This window comes from Triturus cristatus, chromosome 6 (assembly GCF_964204655.1).
Source record: "Triturus cristatus chromosome 6, aTriCri1.1, whole genome shotgun sequence".
NCBI lineage: Eukaryota > Metazoa > Chordata > Amphibia > Caudata > Salamandridae > Triturus > Triturus cristatus.
The window spans coordinates 1,397,808,991-1,397,835,016 of NC_140589.1; the positions used below are offsets into that span (position 1 = coordinate 1,397,808,991).

Genomic DNA, 26,026 nt, shown 5'->3' on the forward strand with positions numbered 1-26,026 from the left:
GAGTTCAAGTATGCGATGCTGTTGGATGGTCGCTCCCACTTCTTCGACCGGCCGGAGGTGGTGGGAGAGTGGCTGGATGCCCTGCCCAAGAGTCGGGATCGGGAGGGTCGGATGGCGGAGAGCGGAGAGGGTTTGACGGAGTAGGAATGGAACTGTGATCCTGGTGATGGACTGTATTGGTAACGTTTTGCACCTGTGGCTGCACTGGACTCCAGTTTGTAACGCTTTGCCCCGTGGTATTTGGAGGTTGCGGGAGGCTTGCTGGGGCCCTTTCCTCCTTCTGGGGTTTTTTCTTGTCCTTTCTTCATATTGGGGCGACAGGCACACTGCATGTTGGGGGGGCTGTTCGGGCTCACGCGGGGTGCAGGGAGGGGGGAGTTTTGTTGGGGTTGATGGGGGGGGGTTGGGGTTTGTTTGTTTGTTTCACAAGGCGGGGTAATATTTTTTGCTGAGCTATTATGATTGTGCTCCCCGGGAGAGGGATATTTTGTGCTGGGAGGGATGGGGGGTAGGGGACTGAGACTTCTTTCCTGGAATGTGAATGGGCTGGGGGACAGGATAAAGCGGGGGGTAGTCCTGCAGTTCTTGAAACGTATTTCACCTGACATTGTGTTCTTGCAGGAAACGCACCTCATAGGGAACTCTTTTCATGCCATGAACAGACGAGGATATCGCCTCCTGGCCCATTCTGGTTTCACCTCTGGCTCGAGGGGAGTGGGCATCTTAGTCAGGACCTCTCTCCCGCTGGTGGTGGATGAGGTGCTCCACGACGACAGAGGGCGCTACACTGCGCTGGTGGGGAGGTGGGAGGCTAGATTGATTTCGCTGGTCGCGGTCTACGTGCCGCCGGGCCTGCAGACGGCCACCTACGCTGATTTGGGGCGCCTGCTGCTTAGGCTCCCGGGGGGGGGGTGTTGGTACTGGGGGGGGACTTTAATGCGGTGGTTTCCGGTGTTGAGGATCGATACCCCCCTAGGGACCTCCCTCGGGCCCAGAACTGGCTGGGGGGCTTTCTGGATACCCTAGGACTGATAGATTGCTGGCGGTTGAAACACCCTGGACACGCGCAATATACCTTCCACTCCGGGGCCCACGGTAGTCTTTCGAGGCTGGACTATATGCTAGTGCCTGCGGCCCAGGCGGGGATGATCGGAGAGGTGCGACACTTGGCGCGCGGTATATCTGATCACTCCCCCCTTTTGCTGCACCTAGATATCGCCCTGGGGGCGGAGGGGAGGGTGGCTCCGATCAACCCCTGGTACCTCCGGAACCCCACGATTCGTGCAGACCTGGTTAAGTCTTTGGAACACTATTTTAATGATAACGTGGGGTCGGTGTCTTCCGCCGTCTCCCTTTGGGAGGCCTTTAAGACGGTGCTCCGGGGCCAGGCCCTATCTCTCATTTCCCACACCAAAAAATGCGAGGCGCAGGAGGTTGTTCGGCTAGAAAATGAGATCACCGAGTTGGAGAGTGATTTGGAGCAAGGTGTTACGGATGACAGATTGCATGTGCTGGAGCTTAAGCAGGCCGACTATAAGGCGCTGGTTACTGAATCTGCTAGGAGTATGGGCAGGGAGCAACAGGGGCGATTGTACGATATGGGTGATAAGGCAGGGAAGTTGATTGCCTGGTTGGATAAGAAGGAGAGAGCGAGTCGAGTGGTGCCGGAGATTGAGAGGGTGGATGGTGTGCGTGTGACGGACCCCGGTGACATTGTTGATTGCTTTGCGGAGTATTTTCACGGGGTCTACTCTCCGGTCTCAGAGCGATCGGAGGAAGACTCTCGACTGCTGCTTCGAGATATTACTCTGCCTTCCCTATCTGATGAGGATAAAGTATTGATGGATGCGGCCCTATCGCCAGATGAGATTGCTTTGGCCATTCGCTCCATTGCCTCGGGTAAGGCCATGGGTCCTAATGGACTTCCCATCGAATTGTATAAGCTGCGCCCAGATGCGATTGCCCCGTATCTCCGGGACATGTTCCTTGAGGCTCAGGCGGCGGGCTCCCTCCCTTCTGACCAACGTCTTGCTACTATTGTTGTTATCCATAAGGAAGGGAAGCCGCGGGATCGGTGTACTTCTTACAGGCCTATCTCTTTGTTAAACGCGGAGCCCAAAATCTTCGCCAAGGTACTGGCCAATCGTCTGATCCGGGTTGTGGGCGACCTGATTCATCAGGATCAATCCGGTTTTATACCCCATCGCAATACCGCTTTGAACCTGCGGCGACTGCATGGCGTCCTTGCTCGCGCCCCATTCATTCGTGAGCCGGCCATCTTGGCGTCCTTGGACGCTACCATGGCGTTCGACACCTTGGAATGGCCATACATCTGGGCGGCGTTGGCGAAGTTTGGGTTTGGCCCGGGGTTTATCGGTTGGGTGAAATTGCTTTATGACAACCCACTGGCACAGGTAGTGGTCAACGGACGGGTGTCGGCTCCCTTTGTTTTGGGTAGGGGCACCCGACAGGGATGTCCACTGTCGCCTCTTCTCTTTGCGCTTTGCTTGGAGCCCCTTGCGGAATGGTTGCGGTGGCACCCCTCGATACGTGGCCTTAGATGGACGCCGGAATACAAGGATCGTGTTTCCCTATATGCGGACGATATCCTCTTGTATCTTGCATCTCCGCGTAAATCGCTCATTGTATTGGTGGATGTGTTGAGCTCCTTTGGTCGCAACTCCGGATTGGTAATTAACTGGGCTAAGTCTTGTGTATACGTTCTCTCCGGGGAGGCCCCCCCCTTCCGCGGGGGTGCCCTATCCAGATTGCGGAGTCGGGGTTCACGTATTTGGGTATCTTCATAACCCTGGATCCGGTGGCCCGGTATGAGCGGAATCTTCTCCCCCCCCCTTCAGCGCCTAAGGGCGGATGTGGCGGGTTGGCGGCGGCTGCCGCTCTCGCCGCTCGGCCGGGCAGCATTGTTCAAAATGATGTCGCTACCACGCTTTTTGTACGCCCTGCAGAACACTATCGACGTAGTGCCGGCCCGTTATTTTCGGGAGGTGGAGTGTCTCCAGCGTCGATTGTTTTGGGATGGGCGGCCGCGGATTGCTCTTGCTAAACTGACCCTACCGTGGTATGACGGGGGGGTCGCCCTCCATGACATTAAGCGATATTACTGGGCCTCCCAGTTGGCTGCCGTCAATCACGGGATGTATGGCCCTGCTTTGAACCCGGCTTTTGAGATGGACAAATTGCTACTGCCAGGCGGAGACTATAATCGAGCACTATACTCGGGGTCCCTTGATGCGCGGTTGACGGGCCCGACGCGGGTCGCGGTGCAGGTGTGGCATGCAGCAAATGCGGCGATGGGGTGGAGGGATCGCTTGACTCGGGCTACGCCATTGTACGCGTCCCAGCGTTTGGGTTGTCTGTATACTACGAAAGGCTTCGAGAAGTGGGATACGATTGGTATCAGCACGGTAGGGGATCTCTGGACGAAAGGGAAATTTAAGACGTTCGACATGCTGAAAACCGAATACCAGTTGAATGATAGGGAATACTATCGGTATGTTCAAGTTCATCATGCCTTGTGTTCCGTGTTTTCAGACGTGGCGGCTATTCCGGAGCATTCCCCGTTGGAAGACAGAGTATTGGACGGCTATGTGCCGGATAGCACCATTTCGTTGATTTATAAAAAGCTTATCAATGATCGAATGGGTTTGCTGGCCTCATTGCGGGAGACATGGATTGCAGACGGTATAGAACTGGACGACGAGGATTGGGTGTCAGCGGTGGCCTCCCCGAAAGAGGTGGCTATCCCGGCCCGATTGCGGTTCGTCCAGCTTAAGATACTGCATAGAGTGTACGTCACGGGGCCTGGCCTGATGCGTATGGGGTATTCGGTGGATGGTTTGTGTAAGCGAGGCTGTGGGCTACTGGGGACTTTTCTCCATATCTTGTGGGAGTGTCCGGAGGTGACTCGGTTTTGGTGCAGAGTGCATGCGGTGTTAGAAGAAGTCACGCATGTTGCCTTGTTGCCGGAGGCACGTAGATGCTTGCTGAATGTCTGGGAGCCGACCGATTACAATGTGACGCAGACGCAATGGGTGACTCTAGGCTATATGATAGCGAAGCGTGACATCGCACAATTGTGGGGCTCCCAGAGGCCGCCAACGGTCTCCGAGTGGAAGGGACACATGGACTGGTGTATGTTTAGAGAGAAAACGGTGTATGTGGTGAGAGGCAAGCCTGGGAAGTGGATTAAGGTGTGGGGTCCCTGGAACTCCTATCGTGGAGGTATTTGCGCCCCGCCCCAGACGCGTGAGATGGATGCCACTCTGTCTCCCTAGCCCCCGCATTCCTGTATGCTCCTGCGACATGCGACTTTGTCGCTTCTGCCTTGCCCCCTCCCCCCCCCCGATACGAGGAGCACATGTTTCTGCCATTAACCTCCTCTGCCTTGTGAGTTTGATGTTTTCTGTTTTTTCAAAAATATGAAACCTTTCCTGTTTGTTTAGGGACTGCGGCTGTGGCTGACTGCGATAACTTTAGTAACTCTTTTGCTGCTTCATTGATGTGCATGTTACGTCGTGCCTAGGTTTACACTGCGTTTAGCGGCCAGCCTGTTGGTTGTAGGCCCATACTTGTATCTTTTCGAAATTGTAATAAAGGTTTAAAAAAAAAAAAAAAAAAAATAGAAACTAAAATTTTCTAAACAGTGGACATACCAATACCAGTTACAACAACCTATTCAGTAATTCTAAGACCCACATACACATCCACTCATTCACCAACAGTCCTATACAGTCACTCATACATGTACTCACTCATCATATGTACTCATACACCTATACATCCTGTTACACAATGCCACTCATCCATAGAGTTACTCACACACATAGTCACTCATGCTAATAAAGAATCAAACATCCATTTACTTGCATATACAGTTATACACACACCACCACACTTACTTCTACAGAAACTTACACATACTTAGTCTTTTAAACAATCACTTATAGAAACACATACTTATTCATACAGGAACTCTTTCAATCTCTCACTCTCACATATGCTCACTTATATACACCATTAGTCACATATACTAGATTAAAATATATGTAGTTACTCATAAAGACACTATTGAGACAATCATTCACTCACTAACACACCCATGCACACACTCATCCACCCATACAGTCCTGCACACATGCTGTCTTCAACACATACAAACAGTGAGTCACTCATTCATGCACCTATGCACTACGTAATACCCCCACCGAACCATACAGACACTCAGACACTCATACTGATACTCAAAAAACCAACTAATAACCTATATAGACACTCATGTAGCTACTCACCAACCCATGCAGCCACTTATACACAAAGTGAGAGACTGATATAGATATTTACATATTTAAACATTACTCACTAAGCCATGTATTCACTAAGATACACTTAATCAGTCAGTTATACAATCAATTTTTCAAAAACAAATCATCCCTTTAGACACTTATATACCCATTTATTCTTCCATCGACCTTGAGATATACATATATAAAACATATGTAATTTTCAGAAAAACACACATTCACTGGATGATGTCATCAGTGATGTCATTTGAGATGTCATCAGTGATGTCATGAGTAATGTCACTGACCATGTCATGAGTGATGTAATATGTGACGTCATCAGCAGTGCATTGCGGGCGCGCAAGTTATAGTTAGCTGAACTAACTATAACGGGGGAATTTCAATGGTTTTGTACGAGTGAAAAGTCCAGCTAACTATAACGCCCCTGAAACCTATGGTTTTTTCAGTGAATTTCTAAGGTTTTTTAAATGCTAATTCCTAACTATAACGTGCCTGAAACCTATGGTTTTTTCAGTGAATATATATATATATATATACACACACAAGCATTAGAAATGACACAGTGATTCCTAAGACATGGATATCCAACTTCAGTCTTGATGGATGCTTTGAAAAGAACCAAAGAGAAAACCAGAAATGATCTCTTATTGCCAAAGAAGAAAAAAGGTCAAAATGAAGAAGGCAAAATTCGATACATCATGGATTTTAGTAAGCTCAAGAGGAAGTGAAAACATTCATCAGAAACAACTGGAGGATTTTGAAAGAAGATGAAGATTTAAAGGACTATGTAAGAGATCACCCGAATATAATCAGATGAAGATGCACTCACTAGGCGATCTTTTAGTTCAAAGACCAACCATGCAATTGGTCACTGCCGAATACACCAGGTTTCTACAAATGTGCTAAATGCAAAGCCTGCAAATGGGGTGACAACCGGACAGAAGTCAAACTAACTGATGGGAGAGCTAAAAAGATCAAGGAACATATATATTGTGAAAGTATCCATGTCACCCAATAGTTAAAGCAAACTTGACCTCTACTGTACAGGCTCTCCAAGATAGTGGTCATGAAGTGGTGATAGACTTAGGTAACATGCACTTCAATGATGCACTGACACCCCAGGAGTGAATACATTGGACGCATCTAGGGGCGGGGACAAATAAGATTCAACTTTCCCTTTAATCTGATGTTCGTGGGGCAGGGATCCAAGCTCGAGTAGTAAAAACATTCAAACTGTTACAACTATTTACAGCAACAAGAAAATGAGATGATGTGTTAATTTGTTTTATAATGTTTATTTTCATGTTAAATTACATTTGCATTATGATATGTATTATGCATTACACGAACCACCCTTAATTGCTCAAGGCAGACCGGATCATATATGCATTGGGACTAGGCATTTGGAGGAACAGTGTTATGTACAAATTTCCATGTCTGATTTATACATATGTATGTTAACTATTGTAAATGAACACTTAAGAATCCAACAGTTACATGACATACCTAATTTTCTCCTTACATCTTTAGCTTGCTTATACCTCACGTTAAAAATGTACAGAGCCTACATGTTTGAGCTCAATTGTATTTCTTTAAAACATATACCATGTGAATGTTATATATACACTGTAATAACTGCAGATTAACAAAATGCAAATAAAGAAATAAAAAAAAAATGAAGTGGTGATGGAGCTTTTAATTACAATATATAGTATTTACAAACACAAATCATACTTAATCTTGCAGGTGATCCTGGAGTGTGGCCCACTCCACCGCTTGTAAATCCCCAACATCCACTGGTATGGATTTAGCAACATTCGAAAATTAATTTTGAATATACTTCCTTGGGAGTATGTCACACTACACTGCAGTTTGAATAATTACAATTACGCTAGGATGCTGTGGACATAATTGAGTATATGGTCAGATTTGAATACCTGATATAACGTTAGACTGGAACAATCACGCTGTTACATTTACAGGTTGTGATTAGAAAAGATGTAAAAGATAAATCATTGTGAGATACAAATTTATCATGCACTTGTGCATGTGCTTGCGCCTGTGGCTAAGGAGGTCAGCAGCAGTATCCACAACGCGGAAAAGACATTGCTGGATCAGTATTTTAATTTTCTTTACACATCGCCGCATTAAGCGCAGAGGAGCACTTTTAACTCTGGAAACTATCCTGTGATCCCAGTCTCTCCCCCGGACTCCAGGACACCTACCTGATCACTCCTCCTGAGTGCACCGGTGCTCGGCTGAGCGTTGACCGCTTCAGCGGGCTCGCAGCGGCAGGGGCCGCCATCTTGGGCCGGGTTGCTCGGGTGAGGTGGGAGGCGAGGCCAGTGACATCACCGCCACACCCCCGAGTCCCGCCCCTACTTAGGAGGGCGGACTGGAACCTACCCTTGGCATTTGCAGGCTGACGACCCTGTGGCAGGGGGTCTCCGCCTGTGGCTAAGGAGGTCAGCAGCAGTATCCACAACGCGGAATAGACATTGCTGGATCAGTATTTTAATTTTCTTTACACATCGCCGCATTAAGCGCAGAGGAGCGCTTTTAACTCTGGAAACTATCCTGTGATCCCAGTCTCTCCCCCGGACTCCAGGACACCTACCTGATCACTCCTCCTGAGTGCACCGGTGCTCGGCTGAGCGTTGACCGCTTCAGCGGGCTCGCAGCGGCAGGGGCCGCCATCTTGGGCCGGGTTGCTCGGGTGAGGTGGGAGGCGAGGCCAGTGACATCACCGCCACACCCCCGAGTCCCGCCCCTACTTAAACGGTCCATATGTGTCAGCGCAGCGGACGAGCGCAGCGGGCGCGACGAAGGCGCGCCGGAGTTGCGCCTGAGTTAAGCCCGTCTGCGCCCGTCCGCGGCCGACCGGGACCCGGGCCCACCCCCCCTGGCCATTTTGTGAGGTATTCCTCTCATGATCTATTATCACTACAACCTAGCTCCCCCTCAGGAATAGCCCTCCCTTCACTCCCCTCGCACACTTGCACACGTATACAAACATTGGGGCTCTCCCGCCTTCCCCTGCTGGCTGACGATATTCAGTCTATTCCACCATTGCCGAATGAACCTAGATCGGCTCCTCTACTACTACATAACATGAGATGCTACTACCTCAACACAAGGTCCCTAATAAAGAACCAGGTCAACATCTTCCTTTTCCTGACGGAAGAAAAACCAGATCTTCTGTTGTTGACCGAAACATGGACCAACCCTCATTCCTTACCGGACATTCTGGCATCACTTCCCTCAGACTACTACATTCTGACTGCCAACCGTGCACAAGGGAAGGCTGGAGGTGGGGTAGCAGCAATTGTTTCGAAATCCTTTTATTTCCGGGAATTACCTTCTCTCACTCTCCCCAACACAGAGAATTTGGTAATCACACTAGACTCAGAGAGCGGGGCTCTTACTGTAATTCTGTTATACCGTCCTCCCCAATACATGGCCAATTATCCAGTACTTTTGGCAGAACAACTGGCCTCCCATGTAATAAAGCACTCTAAAACTGTCCTAGTGGGGGATTTAAATTATTGGTTCGATAGAACAGACACAGACACCCAAGCTGGAGAACTGAGGGTTCTGCTTACAGATCTAAACCTGGTCCAACACATTCACTCTCCCACTCACCAGAAGGGTCACAGCTTGGACCAAATCTGGACATACAACGTACCATCATTCTCTCCTATTATAAGCCCTTGCATCTGGTCAGACCATCATCTTATCCAGTTCCCGCTAGAAATTCATGGGCAGCACAAGGCCAAACCTCCCATGGGTAAAGAGTTCCGCAAATGGAAATCCATGGACCGCTCTGGGTTCATGGACACGTTGAACAACACCCTTCCCCCATTAGACGAAGATCTGGAGGTTGACGAGAGGGCACTGTCCTCCTGGCTTCTCCATGCAGCAGATCTGTTCGCCCCCTCTGTATACCTACCTAACATTAGAGGTAATGATGCCCACAAATGGTTCACTCAAGAACTTAGAGCACTTAAATTAGGGGTACGACAGAAAGAAAGACAGTGGAGAGCTACCTACTCTTCACAGGATAGGGAAACCTTCTGCGTCACTAGGAAAAATTATCAAAAATTTTTAAAACAACACAAACTTAATTTCTTCTCCTCAAAAATTTTATCGTCATCCAACAAGTCCAAAGATATTTTTAATATAGTTAATGAACTCTGTGACAACGACAGGACAGCCCCTTCAATAGCTCCTACGCAGAAGCTATGTGATTCTCTGAATAATTTTTTCAGAGAAAAAATTGTCACTATCAAATCGAGCATTGCTAGTTCCCCAACGTCACTTCCTTTGGATGACGTCTTTTACAATCCCTCTGTATTAGATACCTTCCCGGTCATTGATGGTAAAACTTTTTCTTCACTTTTGACGAGGGTAAAGTCCGGATCCCCTAACGACATCTGCCCCCCCACATCTTTTCGGAAATCGGTCAGACTATCCCTCAGGGGATTCTACCCCTACGAAATAAATCACTGACCCAGGGCAGGGTACCTACTGGCTTTAAACACGCTCTGCTAATCCCTCTAATTAAAAAACCAGGCCTGGACCCTCAGGACTCATCAAATTATCGTCCTATATCCCTGCTGCCGTTCCTATCCAAGATATTGGAGGCTCACGTCTCCAATTGCCTTTCCAACTTTGTGGAAACCACTGGATTTCTGGAGCCAAATCAAGCTGGGTTCCGTCCAGGCCATTCGACCGAGACGGTAACCCTGGCAGTCCAGAATACACTTCGGTGTAACGCAGACAGGGATGTCCACCAGGCACTGGTGCTTCTTGACCTGTCTGCTGCATTCGACACGGTCGACCATACTATTTTGGTCGGCCGTGTCGAGCAGGCAGGCCTCAGAGGTGCTGCCCTGAGCTGGGTGGAATCATTCTTGTCTGACCGGACTCAAGCAGTGAGACTGGGCACTTTCACAGCCCCTAGAATTAAGAACGATTGCGGGCTCCCTCAAGGCTCATCCCTGTCCCCCCTTTTATTTAATTTATACTTGCGTCCCCTTTTGTACTCCTTGAGGAAATTCAAAGTGTGGATCTTTAATTACGCAGATGATCTGCAATTGGTTTTCCCCCTGGGGTCGCCGGATGCTGTCACTGAGTTTAGGGAGGTCATGGCTCATATCCAGAGATGGATGGGCCTTAACCACCTAAAACGTAACCCAGGCAAGACTGAATTGATCTTGCCTGGGAAGAGCGAACTCAGCTGGGGACCTCAATTTTGGCCTCTGGAGATGGGAAATCCCCCCTCCAATTCCCGCACAGTTAAGAGCCTTGGAGTCACCTTTAGTGAAGACCTCTCCCTGAAAAGTCAGGTAGGGTCAGTTGTTTCCGCTTGCTTCTTTCAGCTGCGCAAGATTAGAAAGATTGCCCATTTCCTAACCCATTCTGCCCTGATACAGGTGACCATCGCCCTTGTGCTGTCTAGGCTGGACTACTCAAATAGTTTATATTTGGGCCTTCCAGCCGGGCAGCTCAAGAGGCTGCAGCTGGTTCAAAATCAGGCGGCCAGGCTGATCTGTGGGCTTCCTAAATGGCAGTCCATCAGGCCAGGCCTGGCAGACCTGCACTGGCTGCCGGTAGCCCAGAGGGCGGCTTTTAAAACCGGCTGCATTATCTTTAGGGCATTACAAAGTAAAGGCCCCAAATTTATCATCAATCTGCTTGCCAGATACACCCCCTCCCGCAACATCCGCTCTGGTCACAAAAACTTGCTCATGGTGCCGGTTGTTAGGAAACAACGTCAGGGCGGCAGCTCTTTTCATTTTCTTGCTGCCTCCCTCTGGAACTCCTTGCCAGCTTCTTTAAGGTCACACGAGGATATTCTAGCCTTTAGACTAGCCTTTAAGACCTGGCTTTTTAGAGAAGCTTATCCTTAGACGTTCTAAGTTGTTCTCCTGTTGTTGTGTTATGCTCTGAGAACCTCCTACAGCGCCATGAAGCCTACGGGCGTACGTGCGCTTTATAAGCTAAATTTAACATAACATAACATAACATAACCTTGATAAAGCTGTGGAGCAGCGCAATTTAGACTCCATCCCTTACATGTCATCATTGTGCAATTTGCATTTATATTTTGACATTATATCTGCTGTGTGCCTTAATAATATTAACGTGTGTGAACATTTAAAGCATTAATGAAATGTATTTACTGTAGAAACTAGAGTTTTATAAACATGTGCGATAATGATAATGTTCAGTTTAACATGAAGACATGTGTTCACGTTTGCATTTATACTTTAAGTCACAGTTTCATATATTCTGGAAGTCTTAATTGAAAGTGTAATCGTGTATGCTTTTACTCATGTTTGCATCAGTTCTTAAGTTACATGGGCACAAGTATAACCATGTCTTTGAAGTGCACTTTTAAACGTTTAGTTAAAGTTAGCCTTACTAAAGGCCTTAATTTTAAAATGTATTTTGCTTTGTTTAGTGCATTCTCAAGTTTGTTTTCCTTAGCTAGAGAAAGCAGCATTGTTGCCGGTATTAGTTTCTTGATAGTAAGGTCTGAGAAGAGAAATCTTATCAATAAACGTTAAGACCTAATGAGCAGTTGAAGCCTACTATTCATCATGTATCAGGATGGAGGGATGTTCAAGGTTGCAGTAACTGTCCAAGTTGTGTGGGATGAGAAACTCAGAGGATGTTGCAAATGCACACTATGAGAAGTGAACTTATGGTGCATGATGGTGGGGGGGAGATATGACTGTTGCTGACGTTTGTTTTAATTAATGTTCACACTGTTAGAGGAGAGCAGATTCCCTTACACTTTGAGGGGTACAGACCTCTCTGCTTCCTTTACTGTTGCAAGTGTGAATCTTCATGCTAAACACTTATTCCAATTCTGGAAGACTTCTACTGGCATCTTTACTATGCTGACACCTTCTAGCATTCCTGAATTTCCTTAAGACCCATTCTACAAACCATCCTTATTCTAGATTTAGAAACCTTGATTAGATGAATTCAGAACTAGGAGAGAGAATCGGAGTTTCATTAAGGAGCACCTATTTTTATTTCTCAGTTTCTGAATTGCTGTGGCTATGGTTATTTCATATCTTATCCTACTGAGACGGAACCTAATGCAAATTTCAGTTCGCCAGCAGTATTTCTGTATCTTTTTTATGTTCTCTTGATATGCATATATATATTTGTATGAATATTAATTAGCAATAAAACTACTTCAATTGCTGATTCTTGGTCCTTACTGTGACGCCAAATGGTTTCACGAAAGTCAAATTGTTTTATTATTGCTGAGTCCCTTTGCGTCTTAAGCAACTTAAAAAGATCCATCAGATGCGAGATTGTGAATCACGTACCTGCACGAACTCAGCTGCATAAACAGATGAATCTCAGACTATAAGAAAGGCAGCAAAAAATTGGGATTTTTTTCTGTTGACACCGTCAAATTGTTTTCACGAGACACCCAACCCGATGCAAGAATCAAAAAAGAAAGACTTTTGGTAAATACTTGAAACAGTGTTGTTGAAAACAACAAGCATCACAGTCTTAGATTTTCTGACAGGAGTAATAGGAGAAAACCGGGTTGATAATAGCGGCTTTGTAGAATGCTTCCTCAATAAAGGCACGATGGGGCTGTAAAAGAAGAAAGGCATTGCAGGGGAGACTAAACAAAGACAACCTCAAACTGAGAAAATTGGTACAAACTTTGTGCTCTAGAAAGAACAAATCAAATTGGAAAAACGATGGAAAAGAAAAGAAAAGGCGAAATTAACTTGGAAAGATAGTTACTATGCATACAAACAAAAGCAGGCACTCAACTAGGTCAAAACCACATGCCTTACAAATCAGAGAATGAGGTGGGACGTCTGGTGTCTCATGCAGAGATGGCAGAGTCAGATAATTCAACATTACTTTGGGAAAAGTCAAACATATTTGTAAAAGAACACATACCTGTTGGCTAGAAATCCGTATCCATCCTTTAACCCTGTCAGCCGCTTATCAGGAAGTCCATTAGTAGATACTAACGTAATGTTGTTAAACCTCAAGTGTGGGCTAAAAACGTAAAAACACAGCACATTACAAGTGGATGGTGGCTCTATTTTGCAGCATTTCACTTAAACACTGGAATAAATTACACAAAAAACACACCTTTTTATGATCTAGTAAATATAACTGCAAATGTGGGGGCTTGAGAAATGAGATGCATTTAAAGAGTGTCCAATGAATGATACCGGAGTAAAAGCTATCCATGACAGGCTACTCTTCTTATTACACAGGCATCATAACCGATGCTTGGTCAAGGGCTTTCCATAGTTAGCCATGCTAAAACTTCCTCATCTCAAACATACAGTAATTCCAATTCATGAAGCAATTTCCCTCAAACAATTAGGGTGAGAATGAAGTGAGTGAAAATCGAGGCCTTTCTTGATTAGACCGAGATTTGCCACTTTCTGTTTGCACATCTACCTGAAAGTAGCCTGCAGCATATACAGTAGCAGTTATACACTCAAACAGAAAACGCAGTCACTTTTCAAACATCTTGCAAAATGTTGGATGTAAAACCACGGAGTTCAGACGCTAATTCTACGCATCCTAGATATATATTCAAATCTAATGTAAAATGGGCATGTTTTCAAGATGGAGTTGTAGTACTCATCGGCACCACATGCTTGAACCTCTGCTTTCTGATGGCCATCAAAATTATGAAAACACAATGGTGCTGGAAGTATTAGACTACCACACTAGGCCCCAGAATGGGTGTAAACCAGCACAAGATTGCTGCCCCCTATTCAGCACTGCAGCAAAGCAGAGGTGCAGTTCTCTTGGAGTCACAGAGTCATGGACCACCTCTGACACATGTTATCTTCGATGCAAGGTAAGAGGCCGGCCAGGATCATTGTCTAGAGGTGAGCCCAGTTGGATACAAAATGAGCACATGCTTGGCAAGGTCCCATGGTTATGACGCTATCGGAGAAGAGTAATACCGTTGCACTTTAAAATGGGTAGCAACAACTGGAAACTCTTTGATGCAGGAAAGCTTGTTATACGATGGAATTCGTTTGTACTCATTGCTTTTGACTGTTGGTCGACTCACAGCAACTGAAGAGCTTTCATGGGACAACTGCTCTGGGCAACTAGTTGGGACTACGCCTAAACATTCACAGTTCAAGCCTGTCTGCTCACTAAAATGTATAACACATATTCTGGTATGCTGGCCCCACGCCTAAGGAAGCCATAGCTACAGGCTCACTACCCGCCTTCCCCCACCCACAATCCGCCAAGCCATTCTGATTGTACTCTTGAAACCCACCAAAAAGCACAAAATTGCTAATCATACAGGTCTGTAAGAAACTGGGTTATTGGTTGAGGGGAGCAGAAGACTCACTCAGGCAACAACCATAATCCTTGTCACGGTGAACCACAAAAGTCACTAAATGAAACTGTGCTTTACCCTCTGGTAGCTTAGCACAAAAGCAGTCAGGCTTAACCTAGGGGCAAGGTGTAAACTATTTATGCAGGACACCAATAGTAACAAGATGAACACACAACACAAGAAAAATCCCAAACCAATTTAGGAACATCAAATACATTTGAACAAATAAAATGATACCTGAACGACAAAAATACAATAAGTAGAACTGAAGATATTCAACTTTAACATTTTAAGTAGATATAACACCTAAAAGCACAAAGCACCACTCTCGGTCGTCTGGTCATGCTAGACTGGGGCAAAGTGACAAGCTGAGGCTGACCATGAAGAAGTGTGGGACGGATACAGCAACCCGGTTAGTCCAGGCTGAAAAAAAGTACCTTCTCAAAGTCTGGCATGAAGAGTTCCATTTGCGGTGGGGGGGCTACAAGGAGCAGGGAGAGTGTCGTGGTCGGTAATCGCCGAAGTGCGAAGAGCAGGCGTGGTGTTGTGTGCGTTTGTCACTGCAGCATGAAGATCAGGTTGGGCATCGCAGACAGATGTTACTGGAACTTTGCATTGCGGTTACCACAGACCGTTGTTGCTGTAGTGCAAAGTGCAGATCTCATATATGCCAGTCGTTGCTGGCGGTAGTTGTAACGCAAAGAGTCAGGTTCAACGGAGCGTTGTGTTGGTGGTCGTCGTGGGAGTCTTTGCGCAAATGGGCCTTGTTCGCTGTCATGAAGGTCCTAAAACCTCAGGATTTCACCTTTTCTTGTAGATAAGTGCACTCTGATGCCAGCCAAGTGTCCATGACCTGGGGGTGGGGACCTTTTGGGGATCAGGGACTTACTCTGGCAGAGACTAGAAGGACTCTGGCAGATACAGTTGCAGGTCCAGTGCAGCAAGTCAGCTGGACAGTTGCAAGGTGGTCTCTGGAGCTTGTTGTGTCTCTGTAGCTCAGACCAGGAGGTCAGCCAACTGACCCTTGGAGTCACTCAGGTAGCCTGGGATGAAGGGAGCAGGTCCAGTCTTTCTTCTCACAGGTCTGGGCAGGCCTTAAGCAGCAGGACAGTCTTCTGAGGGAAAGGCAGGCCTCAAACAGCAGGGCAGTCCTCTAGGGGAACAAGACAGGCCTCAAGCAGCAGGGCAGTCAGGGCAGTCCTTCCTCTTGTAATATCTGCAGGTCCAGGAGTGTACTGATGACAGGCTTTGGGGGTCCAATATTTATACCTGGTGCCAGCCTCTGAAGTGGGGATTCCCTATACTACCCCGACATCTGGTTTTGGAAAGTTCTTCCCTTTCCCGGCCAAGGCTCAGAGAAGTCTGAGTTAGCCAAAGACTAGTGGCAGGTTCCTTTGTGTGTGCAAGAGGCAGGGTCCTTTGAAATGTAAGTGGGGCTGTGTAAAGCTCCACCCCAACCATCCTGACAGGATGGCCTATTCAGTCCACATCTAATCCTCTATTGTGTCACTGTCTGGAAGAAATACACAAACACCAACACCAGAACCATTCGCAGTCATGTGACCCAGGATACTAGCAGAAGGCACAAATGGTTAGGACAAGAAAATGCCAACTTCCTAAAAGTACAAAAACTTGGAGGGATAGACCCAAAGGACCAGAACCAGGTAGGGCCGTACTAAATTGAATACAAAAAGGAGACCCTGGCTCCGTTTGACGTTATGCTCTTGTTATTTTTGAGCAACAAACCAACCACTATCTTTTTTGTTTGAATGGAATTTTTTATTAAACCATTCCTTTCTTTGCAATTGTTTATATTTACCAAAAAGATTTTAGTTGCATGAGAAGTGAAGAGATACACATTTTTCAAATTAACATACAAAACATGAAAAATACTTATGACAAATCACAATAGACAGTGCATGAAATGCTTATATACAAACACATTTATATACAACAACGTTGGACTTTTGCATCATAACATCAGAAACTAGAATACTCTTATCGCTATCTTGTTTTTGGGGCCAAACATGTGCCAAACACGGGAAACTGTTTAGAGTGTGTGCGTGGGTCATACAATTCAGTACAAATCCCTCACGTCACAAGTTTATTCAAATTCCTCCGTGTTGAAAAAAAGTGCCGACGCGTTTCAAGACCCAGTCCTCTGCTACCGGGACTCTCATCAGGGCTTCATGTTAATGGTCAGCGATTTAAAAAAAAAAAAACATAAATGAATTTTTTTAAACTTACCTTACCGGGTCCCGCACTGCCTCAGCTCCTGGACGGTCCTGCGTTTTCCTGCAGCTCTCCTGAACAGGAAGCAGCCACAGGCAGCCTCCCTCCCCTCCCCTAAGCCAATCACAATGCTGCAATGGCAGCGTTCTGATTGGTGGGGACGGTGCCCGCTCGGGAGCCTATGGGAGACCATTTTCTCTATGTAGGCTGCATGCAGCCTACATAGAGAAAGACTGGTTTGGTCAGCCCCAGAGGGCCGACCAGTCAGGGCCCATAGCATTGGGCAAGCCACTCCTCCTCGACTCGCCCACCCGCACGCCCCCAACCAGGCATACCCTTCTGCTTTCTCGCAGTGCGAGAAGCAGAAACATCAAATGGTATTTAAATACCATATCTGAAAGAAACACGTAGTGATAGATTCCTTACCTTAGAATTCCCCCAGGCGTCAGGCTGGATCCGGAAAGTTTTCGTCAGCAGTACCCCTGCACATCGGTAGGTGGCGTCGTGCGGCTCCGCGTCCGTCGTTGTGATCGCCGGGATGACGTCGCGGGCAGTACTTAGATGCCGCCCACGTGCGCTGACGTCAGTTCTTTCTTTCTGCGCGCCAGCAAGCACAGATCTGGGAAGAGCTAGTAGCCCCAGTCGTTTTTTTACTGCGTTTTTTTAGGCTTTTAGTCTCCTATTTTTCCTGAGTCGATCGACTCCTGCTGCCATATGGATGCCCGGGTTTAAGAACTGTGGAGACTGTCACCGCATGATGTCGGTGACGGACCCGCATTGCGAGTGTCTCTACTGCCTGGGGCACGACCACAACTCCAAGTCGTGCCTCAACTGCTGGGCCATGGTGCCGAAAACTTTGCGGGAGCGGTCCCGAAAGTTGCTGGAAGTCCGGCAGTCGGCTCCGCGCCGTTCAAGGTCCCAGTCCCGTGGGAGGTTGAGGGACCGGTCGCGGAGTCGTCACCATCATTCTTCTGGATCTAAGTCTTCGCATTCGGGGTCAGGTAAGCCGAAGCATTCCAAAAAGAAGTCGAAGAAGCGTCGTCACTCTTCGGCTTCCCCTCATCAGTCGCGCGACCCGGCTGAGGGTGCGGGCGGTACCACCCCCACGGCTCTGGTGGAGCCTGTGACATCGCCCTTCCCGGGTCCGGCGGCGACGCCTGCCCAGATGCAAGAGTTTCTTGCAGCCATGGCCTGATTCTTTGGGCCATCTGGACCCGCCGGTGTGCCTCCGGGCCCCGCAGTCCCGACTGGGGGTCCTGTTGTTCCATCGCCGCGGGCTCCGGTCCCGGCACCGCAGGCCCCCATGGGATCCGGGATCGGACCCCGGTCGACACCGGTTGACCTTGTTACGCCTCCCCCGACGTCGACTCCACCGGCACCGCTTCCGACGCCGCCCGCTCCTCGGGATGACGTCGTCCCCAGTTTCAGCCCTGAACCGGACATGGAGCCGGATTGGCGTCGATCAACGCCAGTTCCAGCACCAATGGGATTTATTCCCTCTGTCCGTCCTCTGTATTTTCAGCCTGTTCCACAGACTTCGGAGGAAGGGGAGGACTGGGAGGGGTCTGAGGACCCTCTCGCACAGGATTGTGCTTATGATCCAAACTGGGAGGAATTTGGGGGAAGCCAGAGGTCATGACAATTCGCCGGACCCTGAAATGCTGTCTCCTCCTACCGTGGCTACGGAGGAGGGAGCAGGTTACACAGTGGTGTTGCGTAGGGTGGCCGAGGCCCTCCGCCTCGAGCTCCCTACAGTGGCTGTCAGGACAAATATCCTGACAGAAGTGCTCCAACCGGCGGCAACCTCTTCAAAGCCCTTGCTGCCCTTTAATGACGCACTTTCGGACCTTCTTTTGGGCACCTGGTCCAGGCCCAACACAGGGGCTCCTGTGGACAAGAACATGGCCCGACACCATCGCCCGACTCCGGGCGTCCCGCTCTTCCTCTCTCAACACCCTACCCCTGAGAGCTTGGTTGTCTAGGCCTCTGCGTCCCAAAGCGCGTTCCCTTCCCCACCTCCGGATAGGGAATCCAAGAAGCTGGACCAGCTTGGCAAGAAGCTGTTTTCATCTGCCAGCTTAGGGCTGCGGTCAGTGAACACCGCATGCCTCTTGGACCGTTATTCCCACTCTCTGTGGGACACGGTTGCACAGGTGCTGCCTAGCTGTCCCGAGGAGGTCCAGACAGTCCTCTCCCAAGCTGTTGCTGCTGGGAGAGACGCAGCTAAGTTCACCATTTGTTGTGGGCTTGACACCGCCGACTCACTGGGCAAGGCGATTTCCACGACGGTGGCGCTTAGGCGCCACGCCTGGCTGAGAACAACTGGCTTTTCGGGGGATGAGCAGAATACCCTGATGGACATGCCCTTTGATGGCATTCCCCTTTTTGGCACTAAGGCAGACAGTGTGCTGGAGCGCTTTAAGGACTCACGGGCCACGGCCAATTCCTGGGCCTGTCAGCCACTCTGCCTTCTCCGCCTTCTGCCTTTCGCTCCTTTTGTGGCCATGGAAGGGGCGCCCCACTACGTTCGCAGAGCCACTGGCCGGCACAGCAACAATCTCAGCGCGGACGTGGGAACCGTCGAGGTGGTTCAGAGGGGCAGTCCACCTCCACCCGTGGCATCCACTGCTAAGCCTTCCTAGTCTGTCCTTTCAGGTCCATCAAACGCAAGTGGGCGAACGTATTCGCCATCATTTCCCCCACTGGCGTACCATCACATTGGACCAGTGGGTGCTGCAAATTGTCTGAAGAGGCGACTCCATCCCCTTCGAGACTACCACTCCAGCCATGCCACCTCAGTACCACCTCATGTCGGGGGATCACTTGGCACTTCTCCAGCAGGAAGTTGCGGCCCACTTGGCCAAGGGGGCCATCGAGCGCGGTCCGACGCCTGAAGTAGGTCGTGGTTGTTATTCCCACTACTTCGTGGTTCCCAAGAAGGACAAGGGCCTACGTCCTATCTTAGACCTTCAGAACGTCAATCGCTTCCTCCGGAAGGAGAAGTTCAAGATGCTCACATTGGCTCAGGTCTTGTCTGCCCTAGACTCGCAAGCCTGGATGGTAGCGTTAGACTTTCAGGACGCCGACTATCATATTCTCGTCCTGCCGGCCCACCGGCGTTACCTGCGGTTCACGGTTGACCACGAGCACTTTCAGTTCACCATGCTCCCTTTTGGCCTTACCAGCGCCCCTCCGGTGTTCACGAAAGTGATGACGGTGGTCGCAGCTCATCTGCGCAGATCATGGGTTTCAGTCTTCCCCTATCTCAACGACTGGCTGTTGAAGGCGGGCTAGCCCCAGGTAGTCGTTTCCCACCTCCAGACTATGGCCGATCTCCTGCATTTGCTGGGGTTCTCCATCAACGTGCTGAAGTCGCACTTGGTACCCTCTCAGCAGCTCCTTTTCATCGGAGCGGTTCTGGACATGGCGCAGTTTCGGGTTTATCCTCCCGCACAGCGAGTCCGGGAAATTCGGTCTATGATTTCGATCTTTCAGCCCTTGTCCTGGGTTTCGGTCAGGATGACCCTGAGGCTGCTGGGCCTCATTGCCTACTGCATCCTTCTGATCAACCATGCCAGATGGCATATGCGGGCTCTGCAGTGGGACCTGAAGTTCCAGTGGGCGCAGCATCAGGGGGACCTGTCCGGACACGTCCAGATCTTAGAGGGCACTGCACAGCAGTTGCAGTGGTGGCTCATGAACCAGCATTGGGTCAGCGGCAGATCCCTCTCCCTTCTCCAACCGGAGCACACGGTGGTGACAGATGCGTCCCTCCTGGGATGGGGTGGCCACATGGGAGAGGTGAAGATCAGAGGCCTCTGGTCTCCGGCGGAGTCCAAGCTCCATATCAACCTTCTGGAGCTTCGGGCGATCGGTCTTGCACTGAAGGCATTCCTTCGGTCTGTCAAGGGGTGTGTAGTGCAGGTGTTCACGGACAACACCACCGCCATGTGGTATTGTAACAAGTAGGGCGGGGTGGGGTCGTGGACCCTATGTCAGGAGGCTCTCCACCTCTGGACATGGCTGGAACATCAGGGCATTTCCCTGGTGGTTCAACACCTGGCAGGTTCGCTGAACGCCAGGACAGACGAGCTCAGCCGCAGGTGCATGATGGATCACGAATGGCGTCTTCACTCGGAGGTGGCGCAAGGTCTCTTTCAACAGTATGGAGAGCCTTGGTTAGATCTATTCACCACCGAAGAGAACGGTCCATGTCAGTAGTTCTGCGCGTTGAAATTTCCAAGGCGGCACTCACTCGGAGATGCTTTTCGTCGTGAGTGGAGTTGCGGTCTATTGTACGCCTTTCCACCTATACCACTTCTGCCCAGAGTGCTGAAGAAGTTCAGAAGCGACCGGGCTCAAGTCCTTCTTGTGGCGCAGGACTGGGCTCGAAGAGTTTGGTATCCCGAGCTGCTCAGTATGAGCGTGGATCCCCCAATTCGTCTGCCTCTTCGGGAGGATCTTCTGTCGCAGCAACAGGGGACGGTCCTGCACCCGAACCTGTCCAGTCTTCACCTCCTTGCATGGAGATTGAGCGGCGGCAGTTGATTCCCTTTGACTTGCCTCCTGAAGTCTGTGATGTCATTCTGGCAGCCAGGCGTCCCTCCACTAAAGTGGTATACGCCTGCAGGTGGAACAAATTTGTGGCATGGTGCACAGCAAAGGCTGTGGATCCCCTTTCTGCCCCTCTTTCCGAGGTCCTTTTGTTCCTTCTTTCTTTGGCCTGGCAGGGCTCTGCTCGGGGCACTATTACAGGCTATCTTTCTGCCATTTTGGCCTTTCTCAGACTACCTGATCAGCCGTCTCTTTTCAAGTCCTCGGTTGTAAATGGATTTCTCGAAGGCATTACACACATTTTCCCTCCTATTCCGTTTGTGATGCCACAGTGGGACTTGAATCTAGTTCTAACTTATCTGATGTGCGCTCCTTTCGAGCCTCTTCACAACTGTCCTCTTCGTCTTTTGACTCTGATGACTGCCTTCCTGGTTGCCTTCACATCCGCTAGATGAGTGAGTGCGCTCAAGACTCTTTCTTGTAAGCCTACTTTCCTTTCCATTCATCCGGACAAGGTGGTGCTCAGGCCCCGGCCTTCCTTTTTGCCAAAAGTTGTCACAGCCTTTCATATTAGGCAGACTGTTACCTTGCCCACTTTCTTCCCACCTCCACATCCTTCCAGAGAGGAAGAAAGACTCCACCGTCTGGACCCAAAACGTGCGCTTTCGTTTTACCTCCACCCGCATTTCGTTTTACCTCCACCGCACACAACCATTCAGGGTGGATGACCAACTCTTTGTTGGCTACGTTGGCACCAAGAAAGGTCGGGCGGTACACAAGAGGACTATGTCCCGCTGGGTTGTCTTGTGCATCAAAGCCTGTTACTCTGTGGCTGAAAAGGAGCCTCAGGTGGGGCTGCGTGCTCATTCCACTCTAGCAATTGCAGCCACTATTGCAATGGGACGGGGTGTCCCCCTGCAAGATATCTGTCAGGCAGCTACGTGGGCCTTGCTGCACACATTTACGAAACATTATTGCCTGGACAGCCAAGTCTGGAGAGACTGCCTTTTTGGCCGTTCTGTTCTCCAGGACTTTCTGGTGTGATCTTGGTTCGCAGACCCACCACCTGGGTTGGTATTGCTGGAGTATCTATTCTAAGGTAAGGAATCTATCACTACGTGTTTCTTTCAGATGAACAAGTTACTTACCTTTCTGTAAGAAACATTAGTAGTGATAGATTCCTTACCGCCCCACCCATCCTCCCCGTTCTGCGAACTGATTTCTAGGGTTAAGGTCATCCCTTTCAGGGCCCTAGTTTCAAGGCACCACTGGTCAGTATCTTGCATGGCTCTGCATTCCTGGCGCGGAAAGTCGTGTACAGAACTGATGTCAGCGCGCGTGGGCAGCATCTAAGGACTGCCCGCGACGTGATCCCGGCAATCACGACTACGGACGCGGAGCCGCACGATGCCACCTACCGACACGCAGGGGTACTGCTGACGAAAACTTTCCGGATCCAGCCTGATGCCTGGGGGTAATTCTAAGGTAAGGAATCTATCACTACTAATGTTTCTTACAGATACATCGTTACCGAAGGTAAGTAACTTGTTCTTTATGTTTCTGCTTCGCACACTGCGAGAAAGCAGTGAGGCGACGCTCCTCCGCCCTAATGGAGGAGCTGCCCCTGCCACTGCACAGCCTCTAAAGTATTATACACACCCCACGGTTCTCTCACAACACACCCACTCTTTCCCATGACGGGTAACCATAAAGTGACACCACAATCATATGAGTGAAACATAAATACAGGGCGCGAGCTATACGAGAGAGGGAACTTCATTACATTAGACATGCTGAAAACATACGTAAAGCTCACTCCACTATACATCTTCCTGTATCATAGAATCAAGGAAAGGTGCAGACTAATCTCAGCAGAATTCCACGAGGAACCTGAATGCTTTGGCCCCTTAAAAGCACTATAGCTGCTAAGTCACCTAAAAAGCTTATAGCAATATTATACTGGGGAGCTGACTCTTGATGCACATGTTGTGGGGATGAGGATGCATGGTTTTTCCACTTTGCGTGGACATACCCGAGAATATTTGAATACTGGAGGCACATTATAGGGAAAAATAACCTACCCTGCAGACGTCTCCAGGTATAGGGCTTCTTGGCTGGGTCAATAAAGTCTTTCCCTTCCAACACAAGTTGCGCCCTAGCATAGATGCTGGCATAACGGTTGGTTGCAAAACAATGGGTTTGCAGAAGCCGGCCTGCTATGAAGATGTGGCTGTCTGAACTAACATACTGCTGTGAGCAACCTCAATTTTATAAGGAACTGATATCGGACGCCTCCCATCCTAAAAGTATTTGGAGCTGGTTCAGACATTATAGACATTTGCGCCGCCAGACAAACAAAAGATGAGGGTATCAGAGGGATGATTCAACGAACGATGCGTGACGGGCACGAATTGATTGCTGAGATGAATACTAACATACTTATATGGCATAATGGTACAAGCTCTAGGTTGTTACCTTTTAAGTCTGTTGTAACTTACTTCAGAATAAAGGAACATTTCATTTAATACACATTTGTATTTCCTTGTATAGAATGCTCCTGGCTATGGGTACACAAGTTCCTCCTTCCAAAAACACCTGCTGCTGTTAACCCTCCATCGTCATTAAATCCATAAGGACCCCAGTTCTCCTATATTATTTGTACAATAGAGACGACTCTTAATTACCAGAGGGACAGTGTGTACAGGAGCAGCAAGAAAGGGGGGCTAAGTTTATGCTAATACTTCAGAAATATACAAACTTCACAACAATATTTAATAATATGTGGTCCTACAACGGTTAGATCACATCAAATATATAGTGCAGTAAAGTCATTGCTAGATCCTGTGCAGGATTATGATTTTAAAGTAGTATGACAGGAAAAATAGCTCTGTCCTAGGGAATTTTCATTTGCCTCTCCTGCTCTTATTGCCTGCATGACAATCAATGTATTGCCAAACTCAAGGGGATGTCATTCTAGTAATTATAGTTAAGTACTTGGATTATTGTGGTGTGTAATATGTAATCATGTTCCACAAAAATATAAAATATCTGTGGAATCATATGTAGCATCTCGGGCATCCAGGAGATGCAATAAAACATTATTTACGCTCTTACAAAATAGAGAAGGGATGAGAATATTGCAATTTAGGAATAACTATTTCAGATAATTGCTTCCCGTGTCTTCCCATCTGCCACTGAAGTGTTGTATGGAGCCACAAAGTCACTGCATTGGAATCCCTCCTCACAAGTTGAGGAGGGAATGTATTGCAATAACTTTATGAGATGTTTCAATGGTTTGAGGTAAAGGGGTCTGTTCCTTGTGCCTTCCACAGCAACCACACCATTGTTCTACCTCACGCCTTCAATGTCTTCGATGTTCCTAGCTACAAAAGCAAATCCTCTCTTCCTTTCTCAATTTTTTGTGGAACAGTACCCATTTTGGATAATTTCCACATATACCTAAGCTAGCTATCCATGTACTTTCGCCTGACCCATAATATTAAAGGTGTGCATGCATGGCAATGACTTTATTGCTCAGGGGAACATTACAAGAGCAGCTTAAACGATAGAAGATATCATTTATAGGCATATTACCTCCCGAATGTACAAATCAGTGCAACAATGTGTGTGGCGGTACTTGGGACATTAGGGCCACGATAACCACAAGACAGTGAAAGCAGACATTAAAGTAAATGAAAATAAACACACATTTTCGAACCATGGTTTAAATAATGTGATTACAATAAAAAGAGAGGAACCTTCAGAAACAGGAATTCATGCAACAATGACATAACTCAATTCAGGACTTCGACAAAAAAAATGTGCGTGTGTAATTTACTCAAGACACAGGGCTCACATCAACCCTGTCAAACTATACCTTAAAGATGTATTCTTCGCGGGCACTAACTTTTGCAAAAGTGGGAGAAAACGGAGGTATCTTTAGTACACGTTTTTCCACCTTGAACGCTCAATAGCACTCCCTTTCCGAATGAAAATATATTTCTTATATTTGCAACACTCTGCTTTGAACTTGTCGACATGATTAGTTTTGTTTAAACCATGTGAAATAAAGTAAATTAATTCATGACTATATTTGTGTTTGAAAAATGAAGACGAGAGACAGAATGTGGACTGGGGTAGAGTGGGTCAGGCGAGCTTGAATTCAGGCAAGAGAAAGGCTCTTCTATATAGAGTAACCCCATACGGAGTTACCTAGTAACTTCGCCCCATGTTGCTAGTTAAGAATTAAAAGTGCGTTTTTCAGGGGTTTGTAAAGACCAGGTGGAGTGAATGTGCATTCAGGTACAGCTGAAAAAAGTGGTTACAGGTTGGCAACTCAACTCCGAGGAATCTGCCCCAGTGTTTTCGCTAGGTGCACTTGGGCTGCCTAATTTTTTTTTTTTGTAAACAGATTTTATTCAGCAATTTCAAATACAAAAGTAAGACATTGGGATCAGAGCATACATGCACTTGGACTGCCTAATACTGATGCAAAATATGCAGATGGCCATTTCATGCACATTCAAAGCCCTTTTTGTAATAAAGACAACCT

At 48.1% G+C, this 26,026-nt stretch overlaps 1 protein-coding gene across 2 annotated transcripts in view; it reads right to left on the bottom strand.

Moving 5' to 3' along the window:
• Positions 1 to 26,026, bottom strand: part of CFAP61 (cilia and flagella associated protein 61) — a 2,048,453-nt gene that overhangs the window by 714,850 nt on the left and 1,307,577 nt on the right. For both annotated transcript variants that reach the window (XM_085612416.1, XM_085612415.1), the window contains exon 19: positions 13,266 to 13,367. In XM_085612416.1, the coding sequence (XP_085468542.1) occupies positions 13,266 to 13,367 (102 nt within the window). The remainder of the gene's footprint in view (positions 1 to 13,265; positions 13,368 to 26,026) is intronic.